At 47.1% G+C, this 21,228-nt stretch overlaps 1 protein-coding gene and 1 long non-coding RNA gene across 9 annotated transcripts; one reads left to right on the top strand and one right to left on the bottom strand.

The window, feature by feature from the left end:
- Positions 1-254: 254 nt before the first annotated feature.
- Positions 255-19,158, top strand: aftpha (aftiphilin a). Of its 8 annotated transcripts, none has more exons than XM_060046108.1 (10): positions 265-494; positions 1,411-2,992; positions 9,151-9,323; positions 9,884-10,013; positions 11,843-11,899; positions 12,227-12,346; positions 12,950-13,013; positions 13,730-13,813; positions 14,237-14,360; positions 17,419-19,158. In XM_060046108.1, exons 2-10 carry the CDS (start codon positions 1,439-1,441, stop codon positions 17,561-17,563), a joined length of 2,451 nt encoding a protein of 816 aa, XP_059902091.1. In that variant the 5' UTR covers positions 265-494; positions 1,411-1,438; the 3' UTR covers positions 17,564-19,158. The 8 variants fall into 8 exon arrangements, with proteins under 8 accessions (XP_059902092.1, XP_059902091.1, XP_059902089.1 ...); XM_060046106.1 differs by having other exon boundaries at positions 9,148-9,323; XM_060046103.1 differs by having other exon boundaries at positions 266-435; positions 1,411-3,070; positions 9,148-9,323.
- On the bottom strand, positions 10,677-11,389 carry LOC132453373 (uncharacterized). Its single transcript, XR_009524673.1, has 2 exons — positions 11,260-11,389; positions 10,677-11,120 (listed from the first exon to the last, which is right to left on the bottom strand). It is a non-coding gene; the product is annotated as an uncharacterized LOC132453373 (long non-coding RNA).
- Positions 19,159-21,228: the final 2,070 nt, after the last annotated feature.

The raw sequence follows: 21,228 nt of genomic DNA, 5'->3' as shown, positions 1-21,228 counted from the left end.
CACACTGAGACCACCAGCATGGAAACATGTAATGACTTATCTAAAAGCATTTTTATTTGACAGATTATAATTTAATCTGCTGTTTTCTATTTATATGATTTTGTTTATTTACTTTTGTTCGAAGCTCTAAACCAAACAGTAGGTGGCGGTAATGCACTATATTGGTTTGCCAATCGCCAAATAAATAAACACGAAAGAAGAAGAAGAAGAAACGTACCGTACCGAGGATTCCCGGAACCTGCCGATGTCATGTCAAAGCAATGCATTCTGGGTATTCGTCGGGCGAGTTCAGGTGACTCGGGTCCTATAGTGTTATCTTCAGCTGGCCGACTCCACCTCAGTGGTCTTTCATAGTTTCCATCCTGATCGGTGACTTTAATCCAACGGGAGTCCGTCGGTGGACCGGGACATGGACCTCACCGCCCCGCTCCCACGGTCAGCTCCCGCGGCTCCTCTCTAACCGGAAGCTCCGCTAGCTCCACTAGCTCCACCAGGTAGCATGTCGCTGCTAGCTACGCAGATAGCCACTAAAGTTGTCTCCTCGCTGAGCCTGTTCGTACCGTAGTGTCTTCACGGACAAAAAGTGTGTTCTCCACACGTCCACCTGCTGTGTGCTAGCGGGTGAACCGGAGTTCCTGATGACAGTGATGGACTGTTGACACCCACCAGGCTCCGTCATCAGAGGGTCTCCACTCGGGTTGGAGAGCACAGGGTTTTATGTCTTACCTGCATTATGGTTCAAATCTCTGTCGTTTGTATAAAAAGGGTTTGGGGCCATACGTCAAACAGGTTTGGTGTAGAGCCGAGCTAGCTTCGCCTCTAGCCGGTTAGTCTGCCAGTGTTTCCACTCCAACTCGGTCAGGACTTGTATATCCATGTAGATGTCTATATAGATGCTGATGTATATTGAGCTAATCCGATTTAGGAATCATTACCGTATACATCGCTTGTCCAGAGGACCTCCACGTTACAGACCCCAGCCACCTGTCTCTATAGTAACATACCTGGAGTGATGCTGGTTCTTCTGAACCTTCATATTCTTCATGTCATGGTAGACTCGGGATTCATGCCGAGATGTGACTAATTGAAATGCATTTCAAACTGAACTTTATGTATCTGTTTGCTCAAGAATATTGAAATTGTCCAAGTTGTATTAACTTGTTGAACACCTGAATGGGTGGAAGTTTCGGCTTCCTAAAAGAAGAGACATTCCCAGGTCGTTTGTTTGAGGTTGTTTCCATATAATATGTAGTTATTATGCATGATTGTTTAGCATCATACCTATAAGTTTCCTTTGCTGTAGTAGCACCATAGTACTTTTCTGTGTCTAGTTAATATTCCCATAATACATGTTTGCATGGATCCGATCACCTCAGAATACAGATCTGATGATCTTCTGTTTCCCTACAGGAATATCCTGGAGTAACTGTTGAGAATCATGGAGCCAGATGTGATTCGGATGTACTCCTCCTCTCCTCCCCCGCTGGAGGATGGTGAAGAGGAAGATGACTTTGGAGACTTTGATGGCTTCTCCAGCGTCCCCCACAGTGTCAGCCTCACAGAGTTTGACACACCCACCACGTTCAACCAGGTCCAGGCGCTCAATGCTACCTCCCCGCCTGAACTCCTAAATAACGGGCGTGTGGCAGGCCACCCGAGCACCGCTCCCCACACCCAGGAAGGGGACCAGGCCAAGGCCAACGTGGTCTTGTCTGGTGGCCGCCACAGCAGTTGCCCTTCGGAAAGGACGGTGGGAGAAACTAAAAAGGCTCTCTCGTGCGGTCAGCTCCCTGTGGATTGCAACGGCGAAGGCCCGGAGGTTTTAACAAACGGGTTTAAGATGCTCGATGTTCAGGGAATTCCTTCACTGCAAAATTCTGTCAACAGCTGTAGAACCGGAGCCTCCCCAGAGGACACGGAAGCTGTCCCGCCTGAAAGCCGGGATGACGAATTTGCAGACTTTGCTGCTTTCGCAGATGTTGGAGCCAGCGACAGTCCGACTGCACACACAGCAGAGGTTTCACACAGCCCGTTCGGGGGTTGCTCACTCCGGGAGGGTCCCAGCCCAGTCTACTCTAACATAGACCAGGGAATCACTTTAGAGGGGGACATGGAGGAAGCACACAGAGTTGGACTGGATGGCTCAGAATCCGTATCCTCTTGTGAGCTCCCAGACGTACCGTCAAGCCAGCAGCAGAGCGGTCTCTCAGATACCAAATCAAAACAACCGGACTGCCTTCCTGAGCACTTAAATACATTCTGCACTACGACAGAAATGCTGGCTCTGAACGGGTTTTGTGATGACAGGGCTGAAGAGACAGCGGGCAGTGGCGAAGACTGCACTCCTCAAGAAAGGACCGGCAAGGAAAAAACAACTGAACGGTCAGTGGAGGAGGCCACTGGAAAAGGGACAGAGACTCGGACCTCGTTGGACCTGGACCCCCCAGAGCTGTGTGGGGACCCCAGCACTACAGGCTTGGGGCCCTCTGCCCTACCCCAGGAGGACTCTGCTGCGCCCAACCATCACAGCCCGACGCCAGAAGACCAGGACGTGGGTTTTAGGGGTTTTGACGGCGGTGATGGCTTCAGTGATCAAGACTTTGCTCATTTTGACCAGTTAGATGTCCAGGTGGAGCACGGCCTGCCCAGCACCCAGTCGACCGCAGACCAGCAGGTCCCAGGGGACCAAGAAGACGAGGACTTTGGGGATTTTAACACCCAAAGGTTTGAACCTGCGGGAACAGAGGAGGAGCAGGAGGAAGGGGAGGAGTCTCTTCCTCTTGAGGACAGCAACTACAACAGCAACGATGACAAGGACAGAGGCCAGCTCACTGAGTTCCCAGGCAGCGACAGCTTCGGGAATTTCAGCTCGGTCGCGGTGGACGTGGCGCCGCAAGCGGGTGCGGGCTGGAGCGCCTTCAGCGAGGAGGCAGGGCCGGCAGACGAGGACTCGTGGGCGGCATTTGATGGAGAGCAGGGCTCTACTCCAGAGGTACAGGAGGAGTGGTCCACACCCGAAGCCCCTCCCCCAACCTCAGACCACCCAAACAGCAGGACAGAGGTCCACTCTGTAAGTAGCGCTAGTAGGGGCCCTTGATAAGCATATGACAGTCCTTGGGTTGAGGTTACTTTACAAGTCCCTGAGGGCAGATCTCATAGACTATACAAAAACATGTACTAAGAGTGGCCCTTCACACCTCTACTGATGCAGGATGCCTGCTTGGTGCCAGCCTTTAATTGAGGGGGAGGGGGGGGGGGGGTATTGAATACAATGTCCAACATAAAGAATGGATACTACTATTCATAAAATGTAGATGATAAAAAACTGTTCCCAACTGTTCCAGTAAAAGGATTCTGAAGAATTGGTCAAACTGCACAAATTGAAGTCTTATTCGCTGTGGAACACCTGCTGTGAGAACACTAACAATATGGGTCTGAGAAGAGGTACCCCACCCAGGCCTGCTCATTGACTAACTAAAGATGGGTGATTGGGTCATTATCATCATACAGAGAAATGGCCAAGATGGTGGTTGGGGCGGCAGCAGCAGCGAGTCACTGAAACCCTCTTCACGGAAAACCCGCGTCACGGAAACAGGAGTCCTTTAAACATGCCCTTCGGTCAGTCTGCAGCAACTGAGCCAGGCAGCGGACTCGGTTTCTGAGTGATAAGGGTTGTAGAGGGTGGACTGTAGAATCCAAGATCTTTTCAGTTTGATTTGGTTGGATCATTATCGTTTGAAAGAATTGACCAGAGTATTGCGTTTACAGCTAGCGTCGTTCAACATGTGATTAGATAACAATCGTTCAAACAGTGAGCAGAGATGTCTTTGTTTCATTCACCAAGTCCTCCCTCTGTGCTGGCATGTTCTCACCCCTCTTTTGGAGTTCTAGTCATACCTTCCTGAGGTGCGGGCAAGCCCTTTGCTGCCGTGTTATTCATTCACGGTGTGAAATGTAGCCCCGGTTCCCTTTCCTTTCAGCACTGAGGGGGCGCATGTTTAGACTGCAGGAGCGGAGCACGCTAGGCTCTGTAATCTGATCTCAGGGATCCGCCTTCCTGCCAGTGTGACCTTGCCAGCTTGTTTCTGCCCCAGCAGATACGATAGCTGCACACATTCCAAGACAGCCACTCCGCTACAAACAGTTTATCCTCATGGGCCCATAGATCCTTTCCACGTCAAGGATGGAGTTCCCTCTCTCCATTGTTTTTGGGTTAATTCCTGACCTATTCTGAGGTCTTTGATGCCCTCTCATAGGGACTCTAGACAAGGTGTGGTTCAACGTTATCGCACAACATTCCCTAAATTATCAGCTTCGGCTGAGTAATCAAACACGGGGACAGCATTAAAAAGGGGTAATATTATTGCGGTCTGATTGACTTCTGTGCAAGATGACATCACAAACCATTCCAGCAGTTTGATCACACTGATCCTCACTCCTCTGCATCGTCATCCATTAGTGGGCCATACAAAAGTCTGATGCAATGAAATGGTTGAAGGTATTAAAGTAGCAAAAGTTTATTTTATTTTATTTGTAAACACAATAGGGGCTACGAGTTAAAAGTCCTTTGTTACAGGTGCACAAAACCTATTCTGTGCATCACAACTTCAAAGAGTCATGCACTTGACACTTTTGCCTCAATCACTCCAGCGCAGTTGGTGCAAAACACATTCATACTAGCCTGGTGCCATGCTGCCTTGCACGCGATTTCATTTTGAGCTGCTAGGCAGCCTGGATTCCATGGATCCGATTCTTGCCTGAGATAGGGAACCAATCACAGAACGGGGAGGGACGGCAAGACGATGACGACGCAATTGCGACACACAAGTTTATTTTGAAAAAATAGCAACTTTCGGCGTTAAACTCTTTCATTACCAAGAAGGATGTCTTTGCCCTGCTACGAACAGGCTTTGATTGGCTATGAGCTACGTACAGACTCGTATGATAGACATTCGTAGCGCCCAATAAACGGCTCCGGGCAATCGTAAACCACGCCTCAAATACGAGAAAAATGAATGTGTGGTTCCAAGACCTCATCTCAATGTAGATTGAGATGAGGTCTGGCGTTAGCCAGGCTACATTCATACACCCGTGTTTCATAATCTAAGAACATGCACAAAAATACTGCATTCGTAAACCGAAATGTGAACTAATGCATCAGAAGTTGCACATCTGTGAAATATTTCCTCAAAAATTAAATTATATAAACAAAAAGTAAGGACATTTGTGTTAGGTTGATTATTTCTCTGTGGTAACAATGCTTTTTGGCAATAAATCTTATGCCGTTCGAAACACTATAATTCCCTTTCGAATGGTGCCCCATTTGTTAGGAACATGCACTTGTGGGATGAGCAGCAGAGCTGAGTATGTGGGTTGCGGCCATGAAAATTTTGACAAATCTTCTCTGCCAATGCCAAACAGCTTATTCTGCCATTGACACGTTTGGTGTTTGGTGGATTGGATGATTGAAGTTTGAAGATTCAAGACATAATGGCAATTTGACTATTTATTCATTTCACAAACGGGAGCCTCAGTAGCGTGTGGAAGAACCATACACAGCCACAACAGCCTGGCACCTCCTCCTCATGCTGGTCACCAGCCTTGTCGCACACTGCTGTGGGATGGCATCCCATTCTTCAACCAGCATTTGTCGCTAGTCAGCCAACATGGTTGTGTTGGTCACTCTGGCTCGAACAGCACACCCAAGCTGATCCCACAAGTGTTCAATGGGCTTGAGGTCAGGACTGCTAGCAGGCCATTCCATCCTCTCCACTCCCACATTCTGGAGGTAGTCTCTGATAAACCCCGCCCTGTGGGGGCGAGCGTTGTCATCTTGGAGGATAAAGTTCAGTCCCAGACGGTGGAGATATGGGATTTCCACTGGTTGCAGAATCTCATCATGGAGATTTCCTCCAATGATGACAAGCCTTGTTTTTCCAGTGTGGGAGATGCTGCCCCACACCATCACACTGCCTCCACCAAAATATGTTATTCTATCGGTGCAACAATCAGCATAGCGTTCTCCGCGTCTCCTCCATACTTTGACCCTACGATCCAACTGCCGTAAGCAGAATCTGGACTCATCACTGAACATAACGTTCCTCCACATGTTCAGGTTCCAGTGCACGTGTTGCCGACACCAGCGCCAACGGGCCTGACGGGGAAGGACAGTCATGGCAGGACTCCTGGCAGCCCTATGAGACCGGAGATTGGCTGCGTGTAGTCTGTTCCGGATTGTCTGAGCAGAGAGCCGTCGGTCATATCGTCCTGCAAACCTTGACTGCGAATCTGTAGAAGACAGCCTACGGCACCTAAGTGCTGACGGGGTGATGTAAGGGTCTTCTTGGGGTGTCGTCTTAAAAGACAGGCCACTTCGCATCCTGTCTTTGACATCCCCCGTTATATGGAACTTGGCCTTCATTTTGGAGAGGGTAATAGGGCTCAGTCAAAATAATGCCGCAACTTGGTTTTGCAAAACACCAGCTTGAAATTGACCTATCGCAAGAGCCCTATCACGATCAGTCAAACGCGGCATGCCAATTCTTGGAGCAGACACTTACTGACTGTAGCTGTATTTACAGTAGTAGGGCCCATGCTCACAGGTGCCAATCAGGCACCTGATTGGCAGCACCTGGGGGTACCAGAAGTTCAAAACAAGTGTCGATAGCAACAGCAAAATAACCTGTTTGGCAATGGCAGAAAAGATTTGGCAAATTTTTCAAGGGCGTAACCCACATACTCAGCGCTGCTGCACATCCCACAAATGCATGTTCCTTACAAATGGGGCACCATTTGAAAGGGAACTAAACAGGCTTTCCAACAGTATAAGATTTATTGCCAAAAAGCATTGTTACCCCAGAGAAATAATCTACCAAACACAAATTTCCTAACTTTTTGTGCTAAGTTTAAATCGCTATGTTCAATGAGCATTTTAATGAGCGACCACAAGTCCATCGATACAACTGCTCGAATCTGCTTCAAAGAGTCTCGGCTGTTTTTCTTGCGGATACTTTTGTAACGTGTCTGTGGTACAAGTGTAGCAAATGTGATTCGTATTCGTATGACGCAGAGTGTCCGTGGGCGGGAAAAAATTGCAGCAATTACACTCCAAGCAAACTCTTACTTTCTGGTGTCTTGAAAGTAGACAAGAGGGCATCCTACACGACGAAGCTGGGTATCTTGCATTATGTCAAATTAAATTACTTGGTTCAACTAAATTCCCACCAAATTATTGCATTAACATGCAGCAAGTGTCCTTCAATGTATTTTATTGGTCTGCTTGGATGGTCCAAGTATAGTTTGAAAAATGCACCCCCTGCCGGCGACTTTCATTGGTTAATGCCGGAAGGGCGTGACTTCGCCACTCTATAGAGTGGCGATGTCACGCCCCTTCCGGTAGACCCCATGGGACCTATGAAATCGTAAAATGTGAATGGGTTTCAATGGAGCGTAGGTAATTATCTTCTGGTCCCAGTCTTTATATGCCCCGGATTACACATGTTGTTTGAAGATTTAAATGATCATTCATGTCAAGAGTTTGACTGTTTATTGTGCAATTGTTCAGTTAAAGGCTGTAGAGAAAACACAATGAGAAAGGACTACATGTCTCGTATGTGACGTCACGCTCCCTGCGACTGGTGTGGACAAGATCGACAATCTCCCCATCGGCATAACTGTAACTCTCCACATGCCCCGACTTATAATGTTTTTCACCTCCTTCGATGCTGTTATCCTCCCCTTGGAAAAAAGCGGTGAAGTGGAGCAGGGAGATCGCCATGTCTGCACCGGAGTTCCAAGTGCGGGTGGTGACGTATATCATTCGCGTCGAAAGCAGCGAAGAGCTGTAGTTCACAAAGCGGCCTCGCACAAAACCTAACATTATCAAATCTTAACTTCTCTTCATTGAAACCCATTCATATTTTACGATCTCATAGGTCCCATGGTCTCTACCGGAAGGGGCGTGACTCCACCACTCTATACAAGTGGGGAACAGGAATGTGTCTCCGCAAAAAATGTCTGGATATCAATCAAAGGCTCATAATTATCTTTATACCATGTAATAATAAATTGTACGTTTTTTCCTTCAAAACGCCACCTCAAGCGTTTTATAAGCTGTTTTATTTATTTATTTATTGCTGGAGAAGGAGGGGTGGGCAGCTGCAAGGAGTCGTAGTGAAACAAATGTTTCGGCTCGGTATCCGAGAGGGCTCGGTGGCCTTCGTTAACTTCTCATTTCGAGGTTTTTCCTTTTACAACATGAATGACGTTGATGGTTTTTTATCACTTAAAGTCGCCGAGGGATGTGCAGACAGACATCTCGCTTATGATGCTACAATGCTAACAATGCTTCACAATTTCTGCATCCGGCACGTCATGCACTAGGGCGTGGCTGGCTCCCATGATACGGAAGAAAATCTCTCCTTGATGTTGCCCTTCGCCATTGAGCAGTTTTCATAGGAATGAATGGGCGCCTTTTTTTAATCCGCTGTCCTTTCTTTAATAGGTCCATGACATAGACGTGTTCCAAAAGTATCTGCAAGAAAATCAACAGCTGAGCAGCTGAGCTGTAGCAGCAGATTTGAGCAGTGTTATCGATGGACTTGTGCTCGGTTATTAAAATGCTCATTGAACATAGCGACCTATATAATTTCAAATCGGAGGAAATATTACGCAGATGTGCAACTTCTGATGCATTAGTTCAGATTTGGGTTTCGGAATGCACAATTTTTGTGCATGTTCTCAGATTATGAAACACTGGTGTATGAATGTGTTGTGCACCAACTGCGCTGAAATGATTGTAGCAAAAGTGTGTGACTCTTTGAAGTTGTGATGCACAGATTAGGATTTGTGCACCCGTAACAAAGGGCTTGTGAACTTGTAGTCCCTATTTTGTGTTTACACTGGTAGAAAAAATATTTACGACTTCAAATTTGCTGTTACTCATTTGTGACTTAAGTGTACACATGCAAAATAAATATTGACAACTTATTAACTGTTACATATTTGTGACTTTAGTTTACAAATATGTAACAGTTAAAGACAGCTAAAGACTTTTGCTACAATAATACCTTCATAGAAATGTATAATGTGTACATAAATTGGCTGCCGACGGGTGGTGCTGATTGTAAAAGCATGTCCTCCTGGCAGCAGGTGGCGCTCTCAGGTCATGTGGAGAGGCTGTTTCAGCAGAGCTTCCCAGGGAACCCCGTCACCGAGGTGGAGGAGAAGGTGCCCCCTCTGAAGTGTCTTCTGGAGCCCACGGAGGAGCCGGGGGGCGCCCCCCAGGGGCCAGGAAAAGGGCCCAGGACCACACCACCCAACGGGTCAGTCACGTCCCCACCTGTATCCTAGGTGTACCCCTCGGCAGAGAGTTATGACATGTCAGCTTTATTCTGACTCATTGAATCTAGCTACAGGTTTTTGTGCCACACATGAAAGGTTTAGTATTTAGATTATATTGGAAAACCCACTGGATTTGGTGAAACAGAACGTTAATGTGATGTCTTGGCCATCAATAAATATGAACAACTGTCGCTCTTGGACTTTTGAAGTGTGAAAGCATCTGAAGAGACGAGGAAAGGGAGACATGCAAGTGGAGCACATTGCCAAGATGAGCCAAACAACATTCCTTTAAACAAAAAGACTGGTTTTCCTGGATGATGGTGTTGGTGATTGGCTCTCAGGACAACCTGTAACCTGTACTCATTACAGCTGCGTGTCCACCGCAGGAACTCTCCCCAGAAGCTAGGAACCTTTTAGTCCCTTGAAAAATAGTTCCTGGGAATAAAAGATCTTTGTACTTGAGTCCACCGTTAAATCCTCTTTAAACCAGGTCTATACAAAACAACCCATTGATCTGTGTTGTGTGTGTGCTCCGATGTAGAGCGCTGCGGGCCAACGTGTGGAGGCAGCTGCTGGACATCCACGAGGCGTTCGGGCTCAGGCACCAGTGGGGAGGTTCCCATAGCAACAAGACGCTGCTCTGCTCCCTGGGCATTGACACCCGGAACATCGTGAGTAGCGGCTCGAGAGTCGGCTCGCATTCAAACCGTTCTCGACCCAGAGCGCTGATGAGGACCTGGTGGCCCCTGGTCCTCCTGATGGAGACCCACACGACCCACCTGGTGGCCCCTGAGTTCAGCCAGGCCGTGGTTCTCCACCTGGTGGCCCCCGAGCTCAGCCAGGCCCTGGTCCTCCACCTGGTGGCCCCTGAGCTCAGCCAGGACCTGTTCCTCCACTTGGTGGCCCCTGAGCTCACCCAGGCCCTGCTATGTTATGGCATCATTGTCTTATGGCCGGTTCAGACTACACGATTTCAGCCCGATTTTGCCCAGTTTCTTTCGTCGCAGACAAATTTGCGAATCGTACACGATTTTGACAGGTCGGCGACGAGACGAGGTCTTGTAATCTGACATGCTTGCGATCTGCGATGTTTTCGTCTGCGACGTTCGAAAACCCCACGACGAAAAGTTTGTCATGTCAGAATTTTTTGGGGAATCGCATGACGTATACATTGTTGACATGAGGGAACCACGCCCCCAGTTGCGTGAGGGAAGCCCGCGAACAGCTGGAGCTCACGCGCAGTGTTTACCAACTGACTTCACTGCACTACGCTGAGTAGGAGTAACTACTGCAATAATGAATGCAAACAATAACAAGAAGAGTCGTCGCAGACAAATTTGCGAATCGTACACGATTTTGACAGGTCGGCGACGAGACGAGGTCTTGTAATCTGACATGCTTGCGATCTGCGATGTTTTCGTCTGCGACGTTCGAAAACCCCACGACGAAAAGTTTGTCATGTCAGAATTTTTTGGGGAATCGCATGACGTATACATTGTTGACATGAGGGAACCACGCCCCCAGTTGCGTGAGGGAAGCCCGCGAACAGCTGGAGCTCACGCGCAGTGTTTACCAACTGACTTCACTGCACTACGCTGAGTAGGAGTAACTACTGCAATAATGAATGCAAACAATAACAAGAAGAATGCTAATAAAGTAAACGATAGAAAATGGAGCAATATAATGGAGACAACTTTGGTGGAAATGTGGCAGCAATGTCCCTGCATTTTCGACGTGTCCTCAAAGGACTTTCACGATAGGGTGAAAAGGGATACAGCCTGGCGAGAAATAGCCGACACCCTTGACGTACCCGGTAAGTTTGGAGCCATCAGCCGTTGACGTGCCAATAGCTATCATAACCTATCATAAACCGTCTCTGTGCAAAGGACCGCCAGCATAATGCCTAGTGCTAGGTACTCGGGATCCATTGTTGACGCTTTGTTGCTAGGCTACCTTGTTGCTGCGTCTACTTTGTATAGTTCATGTCACGCGCAACGCATCTACTGTGAGGAATTGCCGCATTGAGCAGATATAAAAACTACTGGAACCTTTATGACAAAAATGTAAAAAGCATTTATGTTGGTTCTAAATCCTAGATTTTCCAAATATCTTGCAAACGTGAATGATACAAAGTAGAGAGCATCGCACCCTCAAATCTTGTAGTGTCTTACGACGAGACAAGGCCCGATTTCCTGGCTCTGTGATCGTATAGTGTGACATGTTAAATCGTAGAGGAATGTCTGAGAATCGTGTAGTCTGAACCGGCCATTACACAATGCCTTCAAATTAAGCTTTCATTCATCATGGCCTTCCTTTCATCTTTATATTGCTAACCGGTTGGTGAATATTGCAACGTAGAGGTTGCATTATTTGGAAAGCAAGGACCGGCCGTCTGACCTTTTAAATACTATAGTCGATTGGCTTTTGTGTTGCTTCTAGAAATATAACTTCAGTTCATTAGTGCTCTGGTTGTCTCCTGAACCTCCTCTCTCGTCATCAGCTCTTCACAGGCCAGAAGAAGCAGGCCATCATCGTCCCCATGTATGCTGCCAGCCTGGTGAGTGTTCTGCATCATAACCGCTGCTCCTACCTAGACCCTCCAAACCAGTACCATGTAGAACAGAACCCAGCCCTCACTGGGACCAGTAGAACAGAACCCAGCCCTCACTGGACCAGTAGAACAGAACCCAGCCCTCACTGGGACCAGTAGAACAAAACCCAGCCCGCTGCTCATGGTATTCAGGCCTGATGCTGTTGCTCAACAAGGCCAGTGACCCATTTGAGAATTAAAATCATTTGCAAAACTTTAATTCAAAGTATTTTTACTTGGCGTAGCACAGGCTAAATGTAAGCTACCAAGACGCTGAGTGTGTGTGTGTTGCAGGGCATGTTGGAACCCACCAAAGAACCTGTGAAACCCATCTCGGCCGCAGAGATGATCACCTCCATAGCACAAGCGCCTCCGCTGGGAACAGAGAAGAGCCCCTGTCCAGACACGGCCCAGGTACCTCATCACTTACACTTCCAGGACCCACTCCTGGTACGCTGGTAGGGATGTCTAGTAGCATGTACACTACTGTTCAGTGCCCTTTTCAGGTGGACTTCATTCTGCATTTGTCCTTGAAAGGTCGATCTGAGGTAGAGCCCTGCTACTCCTGGATAGTGTTCCTAACGTCTGGGCATGCTTCAACGTACTGCTGTAAATGATTTTACCTCCCAGTTACTGCTTAGCTGCTGCTAGTCATGTGTAAAGGAGCCATAAAGGTACACCCTTGGTTTCAGCCCTGTGTGACCTGTGAGCAGACCTTCAGCAGGAAGATGACTCCACTAGATTTGGATGGTTGTGCATCATCCTGCCCTCTTCATCAACACGGAGAACACTGCTCACTTGATAGTTCAGTGGTCGGGGAACGCAGCCTCCCTGCCCCTATCTAGTGTGTTTGATATGGCTTTGCAGGGCTATTTTCCTTTCTCAGGGACCAGGCATGACTCCCAAAATAACCGGTTATTCTAGGAAGAAGGCTCCATAAGTCAGCAGACAGTAGGATGTTCTCACCAGTCCCCACCTCTGTGTTTGTGTTCTCGGTCCTGTCCACGCGGCTCCCAGCAGGAGGCCCTCCCACCTGTCCAGTTTGACTGGAGCAGCAGTGGCCTTACAAACCCCCTGGATGGTAAGTGTCTGCCTCCTCCTCTTCCTCTCCTGCTCCCTCTGCATCCTCAGAGCATACAGGGATAGATGGGGGATGAAGACCACACCCACTCAGGGAATACAATAGTAAAGGGCTTGGTCCTAAATTAAAGATGGACATTTAAAATGACCCGTCATAGCATTTATCAAGAACGTTTACTAAAAACAACAAACAACTGAAAAGCTCGAACCACAGAAATATTTTTTTCTTAAAGTGAACAGAGGGTGTCTCCTGATTGGCCGGTCCCCCCCCCTCCTGGTCGGCTTCTCCCCTGTGTCTCTGTCTCCCCCACGTTAACCATGGCTGCTCCTTTGTCTCTTTCTCTCTCGCTCTGTCTCTCTGTCTGTCTCTCCCTCCCCCATGTTAACCATGGCTGCTCCTCGCTCCCTTGCTTTCTCTCGCACACTCCCCCATGTTAACCATGTCTCTTCTTCCCCTCTCTCTCTCTCTCTTCTTCCCCCATGTTAACCATGGAATTCTTTCTTTCTTTCTTTCTTTCTTTCTTTCTTTCTTTCTTTCTTTCTTTCTTTCTTCCCCCTGTATGTTAACCATGGCTGCTCCTCGCGCTGTTTCTCTCGCTCTCTCTTCCTCCCCCATGTTAACCAGGGCTGCTCCTCTCTCTTGTCTCTCTGTCTCTCCTGGTCTCTCTCTTGTTTGTCTTTCCTGGTCTCTCCCGGGCCCTGCGTGGCCCAATGCAGCGAGCGGAGGCTCCTCTTTGTTAAACCTGGATTTCTTTGGCCCCGTTGAGGACTCGGGCCCAAGCAGCTCCACCTCTATCCCAGGTCAGCAGCATGGGGCGTCCTTCTGCTATGTGGTGCCTTGAGTTCAGGATGTGCTGACACAGAGCGACCCAACACAGGGCTCCTCCACAGAGCCGCCATCCCACATCAGGCACCACACGGGCTGTCAGTAAGGGCAGCCATGTCGGTGCATCCCGCTTCTTTCTGTTGCTTTTCTGCCCTGCTTTTTCCTCCCTGCTTCTTTGTGAAGTCCCCCTCCTCGTTGGAGGTCCCGCTGGAGGCGCCGGCGGGACGACCCTCCTGCCCCCCACGACAATGTGTTGTGGTGCTTGTGTCCCCTGGCGTCCCCTTCAGTGCATGACGGGTCTGACGGGCATCTGCTGATTGTCGTCTGCATGGAAGAGGCCGTGCGCTCCGGTTGTCTGGGTTTGACACATTTGTACACCTGCTCTGTCCCGATCTCAGGTGTAGATCCAGAGCTGTACGAGTTGACCACGGCAAAGCTGGATTCGACCGGTTCTGGCCGCCGCGTGGTGGACGCCTTCGCACGCCTCATGTCAACCATGGAGAAGACCAGCACCTCCGCCAGGTCAGAGGTCACCAGTGTTGTCGGAGGAGACCTTTGCTGTGTTCTATATCTTCTGATATCCATGCTTCCATGGAGTACTTAAACGTAGTACACCATCCACAATCATTAAGTGCGCTGATTTTCAGATGTCAGTGTCATTCCAAACCGAATACTCCATGTTGCACTAACCAGAAATTTCGATCAAGACTGCCGCCGGGGCTCCTCTCCCGCAATAAACATCCCGCTTTGAACGTTGAACTCTTTACGCATAGTAGCTATAAAAAGCTGTAAAAGCTATAAAAACTACAAAATGACTTGATTAATGCAGGCTAGGTGGAAAATGCGCCAACGTTGGCTCAGCCTGGCTCCGCCCTCTTCCGCTGCGTAGCTAAGATGGCTGCCCTTGAGTACGAAAAGTGCATCGATCCACACTTTGCGGTTTGACCGTTTTTGAGTTGGGGCGTAACGGTACACAAGTCACGGTTCGGAACGTACCTCGGTTTTGAAGTCGCGATACGGTACGGTCATAGTTAAAGGGGAATGGCCGTAGTCAGCAGCAATGAAAACACCAATGCGGGATCCTGGGATCACTGGCTCTTCAGATAATAATAATAATAACACACCTGCAAACTTGTCGCTTTTCGGCGACAATAATCGTTTTCTTGGTCAATTGGGTCATTCACCTGAATCGCGTAGAAGCGGAGAGTATTTCTAGGGGGGGGGGGGGGGGCTGTCCTTCATATGCATGCCATGCAAGCTAGAATTGCGAAACATTATTGGATAATTCTTATAATTGACATTCCTTAAAGGGGAATGGCCGGAGTCAGCAGCAATGAAAACACCAATAAACTTGGTTATGGCCTCTGCATTTCTGAATTCCCCGACAGGGGTTGTTGAAATAGTGTCGTGAGATGGGTTTGCACAGCTCGTTTGTTTTTTTCACAGCAACGGTGATAGTAACACCTGGATGGTGCCTTTTCAAATGCATGTGAAAGTGCTGTAGGTAGACACGGAGAGCCCTCTCCGTAGCCCCTCTCCGTAGCTTACGTGCGTATCTATTATATTTTAACTATCCATCAACGCAACGGAGATGGCAAGGGCTGTGATTGGTCCTTTAACAAAATCATCATTGTTTAAACATCAGCTCAGTGCAGGAACTACCGACATAACGTGCTGTGTGTTGGCGGCATCATTGCGAATGAGTGCATGCTGCCATTGATCTGTTGCAGTGTAAGGTCCTTGAGGAAGGTTGCTGCTATTGGTGGTGGTTAGTGAGGTCCCCCCTTCACTTTAGGCGTCTTTGAGTGTTATTAATTATTATTATTCTTCATGTTTAACCTCTGTTTTCCTTTTATTCCTAGTCTGTTTTACATAGTTTTGAATGATGACTATATGCTCTGTAAGGTGACCTTGGGTGTCTTGAAAGGCGCCTCTAAATTAAATGTATTATTATTATTATTATTATTATTATGACACGCCTCCCCTGTTTACCTGGCACTTTGGATTTTAATAGGGTTAAGTTAAAACCTATATTAAAGTTCGCTTTGACTTTGACGTTTTTCCCAGTCTCCCCAAAACAAGATGTCAACGTTCCCCCCTGCTCGAGGGCTTTGCTTCGTGATGTTTCTTGATGTCTGAGGGCCTTTTCTGAGGCGTGTGGAGCTCTGTCTGAGCGGTGTGTGTTTGGATGTGTGGAGCTCTGTCTGGGTGGTGTGTGTGGACGTGTGGAGCTCTGTCTGGGCCGTGTGTGTGTGTGTGTGTGTGGACATGTGGAGCTCTGTCTGGGCGGTGTGGACGTGTTGAGCTCTGTCTGGGTGATCTGTCTGGGCGTCGTGTGTGTGTGGACGTCTGGAGCTCCATCTTCGCGATGTTTGACCGCGGCATCCGAGAGAAAGTTGAGCTTCACAGACTCTTGTAGTATAACTCCGAGATGTGTGGACCTCGAGCTGACCCTTGACTTTGATGATTACGGGATCCTGGGATCACTGGCTCTTCAGATAATAATAATAATAACACACCTGCAAACTTGTCGCTTTTCGGCGACAATAATCGTTTTCTTGGTCAATTGGGTCATTCACCTGAATCGCGTAGAACGGAACCGGAGAGTATTTCTAGGGGGGGGGGGGGTGCCTGCGTGCTTGAGCAATAGTCCCTTCACAAGCTCTCATTCCGCACGAGACAGACGCTGGTAGCGTGAAGCTGTCTCTGCATTTCAGACATCGCTTCCGCAGGCATTTTCCAAAGCCAGTCATTACGACAAAATGCCAGCGGTGGAACGAGATAACAAACGCTGTCACTGTTTACCTGTGTAAGGACATGGATACCTTTCAAAATGTCGATGGAAAGGGCTTTAAAGAGATGGTCAAAACACTCGATCCCAGGTACGCGTTACCTGCCCGCACACACTTCAGCCAAATTGCAAACGGCAAGTGGAGAAACAAATCCATACAATTAAATATTAGTGTTTTTCAGAGATGGAAGTAACTTGAGAAAAGATTATAATATTTTTTATGCAGTTTTGCTGCCTAACCACAGTATTTTGCCCCTTCAGAGGCATTTATATCGAAATTAGAAGATATAATTAACATACCGTGATATAATACCGTTACCGCCTATGCCTCAAATTATACCGTGATAAACATTTTAGTCAATACCGTACCGCCCTAATTTGCAGGAACTATCTTATGTTAAATTCGAGGTAAGTCAAGCTTTTTGGAGCAAAAACAACAGCTATTTATTTGCTTGATTCAACTAACGTTAGCTACCGCTTTTTTGATGTGATATAATTTATAATAATATTGGAGAGAGAGAGAGAGAGAGAGAGAGAGAGAGAGAGAGAGAGAGAGAGAGAGAGAGAGAGAGAGAGAGAGAGAGAGAGAGAGAGAGAGAGAGAGAGAGAGAGAGAGAGAGAGAGAGAGAGAGAGAGAGAGAGAGAGAGAGAGAGAGAGAGAGAGAGAGAGAGAGAGAGAGAGAGAGAGAGAGAGAGAGAGAGAGAGAGAGAGAGAGAGAGAGAGAGAGAGAGAGAGAGAGAGAGAGACTCTCTCTAAGTGTTTCTTTGTATCTTCCTACGGTTCAACAGGAAGCCCAAGAAGGAGGAGCACCTGAGTGCGGAGGCGGCCAAAGTGATGGCCGACCTGCCCGACCTGTCCTTCATGCAGGCCAAGGTCCTGATGTTCCCCACCACCCTCACACCCCTGGGCTGCTCCAGGGCCACACCCGACTGAGGGCCCTTCCTGTGCTCTGCACCGCCGCGCTCCTCATCATACTCAACCCGCTTTCCATTTGTTATGAGTGTGTTGTTGGTTTTGTGTCTGTTTTTCTTTGGTTATTTTGGACTTCTATTGTGCTCCTACCCCCCCCCCCCCCCATATTTTTTAATTGATGTTGGGTTTGCGTATTATTATTAATTTTTAACTTTAAGCAGGTGATTGGCTCCTTGCCTGGGGGGGAGGGGGGAAGCTATATTGGGGGCTTGTTGCCCAACTAAAGATATCAATATCATTTGGTCCAATGGCAGTCATGTTTGTGATTGGTCAGCGATAGGGACGTAATCACTCATGTACATAGTACATCCCGGAGCCCCAGTTCCCTTTGGAGTTAGTTTTTATCCTTTAGATCATTATTTGAGGTTTGATTTCCTATGTTGCTGTCTAGTGGAAGTGCATCGGTGTCTTTTTGAAGGAAACTCAAGCTGGCATTATACCTGCAAAGGTTAAAATCAAAGTAAGTAAATGTATAGTATAAATAAAATGCATATTTAATATCTATACATATATATATATATTGTATAAACTTGAAACCACACTGCCTGCGAAATCCAGTCCAATGTATTTGCCTGTTGTGTTTATGATCTTTTAAGTTTCCTTTGTGTTTAAAGGGGACATATTATACCACCAGGTGTGAGTGTGATTAGCAGTTACAAGCCATTTTGAAAATTGGCATTTTCTGACATCACAAGTGGGTGTGTCTGATGTGTGCTGGATAGATGAGCAATGTTTGCTACAGTCCACTGGGTAGGCTGGCAGACTGATTTATCCAGCACATATTTAGGTGGAAACGCCCCCTAGTGATGTCAGAAGACTCAGATTTTCAAAACGGCTTGTAATGCCTAATCACGCTCACACCTATTGGTATAATATGTCACCTTTAAGTGTTTGATTATGTTGACCCAGGGCTCCTAGTACACTACTAGTAAGACTAGGACTGTCCCTTTTGTCCGTCACCTTCCCCTCGTTTGCCTCATGAAGAGGCCTGCATGGGAGGCTGCTTCTGAGACCAAGCAGAGAGGAACACTCTTCATGTGATTATTGTTTTATCTTAATGTTTTTTGTCTGGGTGTTGGTGGTTTGGTGCTGGCGGTTGATGAAAAAGAATAATGTTTTGGTAAAATCCACTGAAACTATCAAATCTCTGTCTGAGAAGTCGACCTGCAAGGGAATTAAGGGACCAATGGTTTGGCTTCAGTTAGTATCACTGTCCAAGATGAAGTGCATTTATGTTTATTTCTTTCATTTGCTTTGTTTGCAGCTTATTGTTTGATCTTAATATTTAGTTTTATTTTTGTCGTACCACTGTCACCCCGTCTCTCCAGGAGGATTTTGCACATTGTAAAGATGAAATGGATGTAATCATAGTCCACTGTGGCTTTAGACTGTACAGTTAAAACTATGAACTGTAAATGTATGGGGAATTTCCTATGGAAACATCCTCTGACTTGAAGAGCCTGTCAAAGGTCAGCGTGCATGCCCGGCTTCTTCGAGACTTTACGTGTGTCAACTTTACATTTAGTGTACACAAGAAATTAAAGTAATTTAAGAGAAAGATTGGTTTCTTCTGTTGTGCCTCAAATTTACAATTGGAGAAACAGCTCTATCATGCTTAAGGTGTCAACGAGTCAAGCGCCTCCTTCTGATCACATGTGAAGCTGCTATGAAGATGACTAATGAACAAAACCCATTTGAGCCTGCTGCATCACACACTGCTACATCATAGGCGTAAAGCGATCCGAGCATCCTGATGGCTACACCTCTGATCGCCCCTACTGGACATCGCTGGTATGAAGGCAGATTGTAAACCATCAGATACCAGGTGGTTTTACAGAATGCCTCTTGACCATTTGGAATGAACATTACATTCCTGTTTCATTCATAGCATTACCGTACCAAAGGTAAAGTGAAGCCTGGCTGCTGGACGTTGTGTGCTGGGCCTACTGGTTTGGAAGCAGCAGGTATATAGGATTTAGCTCTGTGTGATGGGCCTACTGGTTAGACAGCAGCAGGTATAGAGGATTTAGCTCTGTGTGATGGGCCTATATAGGCCCATCAGTACATAGGCTGCTGGTGTGATCATCCCCTATATGCACCGGTAGCAAGGCTGGCCTCGCTGAAGAACATATATTCACCCCGTTTACTTTTTACTTGGTTTATCATGGAAAAACATTGTTTAATCCTACTTCCTGAACTATTAGTTGGGTTTATCTTCATGAAGGAGACCAGAGATGAGTCACATCTCATGATGTGGTCGCCTGGGTCCTGGACATGATGTGGTCCCCCCGGGTCCTGGACATGATGTGGTCCCAGTACCCCAGGTCCTGGACGCGATGTGGTCCCAGTCCCTCGGAGCACTACGAGAACTTGGTGAAATGTATCCATTCAATGCGATTTGTCTGTCAAAATGTATGCAATGATCTAAATGTTCCCTGTAAAGCAGACCTGGGGCCGTATTCACAAAGGATCTTAGGGCTAAAAGTAGGTCCTAACTGGCGAATTTAGGAGTAACTCCTAAAAATAATGGGCGTGTCTCTCTTAAATTTAGGACTCCTAACTTTTTTCACTAAGAGCAATTCACAAAGTATTTTAGGACTAAAAGTAGCACCTAAGTCTAGGAGAGCTTAAAAGTCCTCAAGAGGACTCCTAACTCAGTAAGACCTATTCACAAAGAATCTTAAAATGCCTGCGAGACGAAATGTTAGGGTATTCAACTTATTGTGGAGTTAATGCGCGATGCAATAACATCCCCGACTAACAGGAATAATCTGATTAGTCCCGAAATAAAATGTTATAAAGTTATAAAGTTATAAAAATATATATATAACTTATAAAAAATAAAAATAAATGCGCCATCAAAAGACGAGGACGTGTTCGTCAATAGGAAGAAAGTGCATTCCATCAACACGCAGGTTGTTTTTGATGCAAATTTTAACATAGCCTACTGGATGTTGTTGCAAAGTGGCCTGGATCTTCAGCTACCCATGATTCGCGCATTTTAATGGTGAGCGGTCTGAGGCAGCTTTTTGAGATGTACCAGTTGGGTGTCACTTGCTGGGTGACAGTGACTATCCATGCAAGACGTGGCTCTAAACACCCTACCTCAATCCACAACCGGGAGCACAGTTAAATGTAAGTGATTACGCAGATTACGCTTAGTCCTATGCGTAAAACACATCGTATTGGCTCTTTGCGAGCACACAAACATACACGAAATGTTGTGGAGAGAGGAATTGGGCAGATGAAACGTCGGTTTCATGTCCTCCACGGCGAAATACGCCTCACCCCAGAGAGGGCAAGCACAGTAATCACTGTATGTGCCATTCTACACAACCTCTGCAAGCGGAGGAACATTCCACAGCCAGACGACGATGATGATGATGATGATGATGATGATGATGGCGATCAACATTACAAGGAATTTGGCCGTGTGGAACCGAGTGGAAAGGCATTTAGGGATCACTTTGAAAACACATTTTAGGTAAACACCTTGGCACAAATCAGTCAACACTTGGGTAGTTCGTAACATTTATTTTCTTTTACGTATTTTTATTGTTTGCTTTCTCTCTCTCTTGAACGTGCAGGCTACAACGTCATTATCGTGGTCTGCACAAAATTGTCAT

This window comes from Gadus macrocephalus, chromosome 3, assembly GCF_031168955.1.
Source record: "Gadus macrocephalus chromosome 3, ASM3116895v1".
Classification (NCBI taxonomy): domain Eukaryota; kingdom Metazoa; phylum Chordata; class Actinopteri; order Gadiformes; family Gadidae; genus Gadus; species Gadus macrocephalus.
The sequence above is the reverse complement of the archived record's forward strand: the minus strand, read 5'-3'. Positions and strand labels throughout refer to the sequence as shown.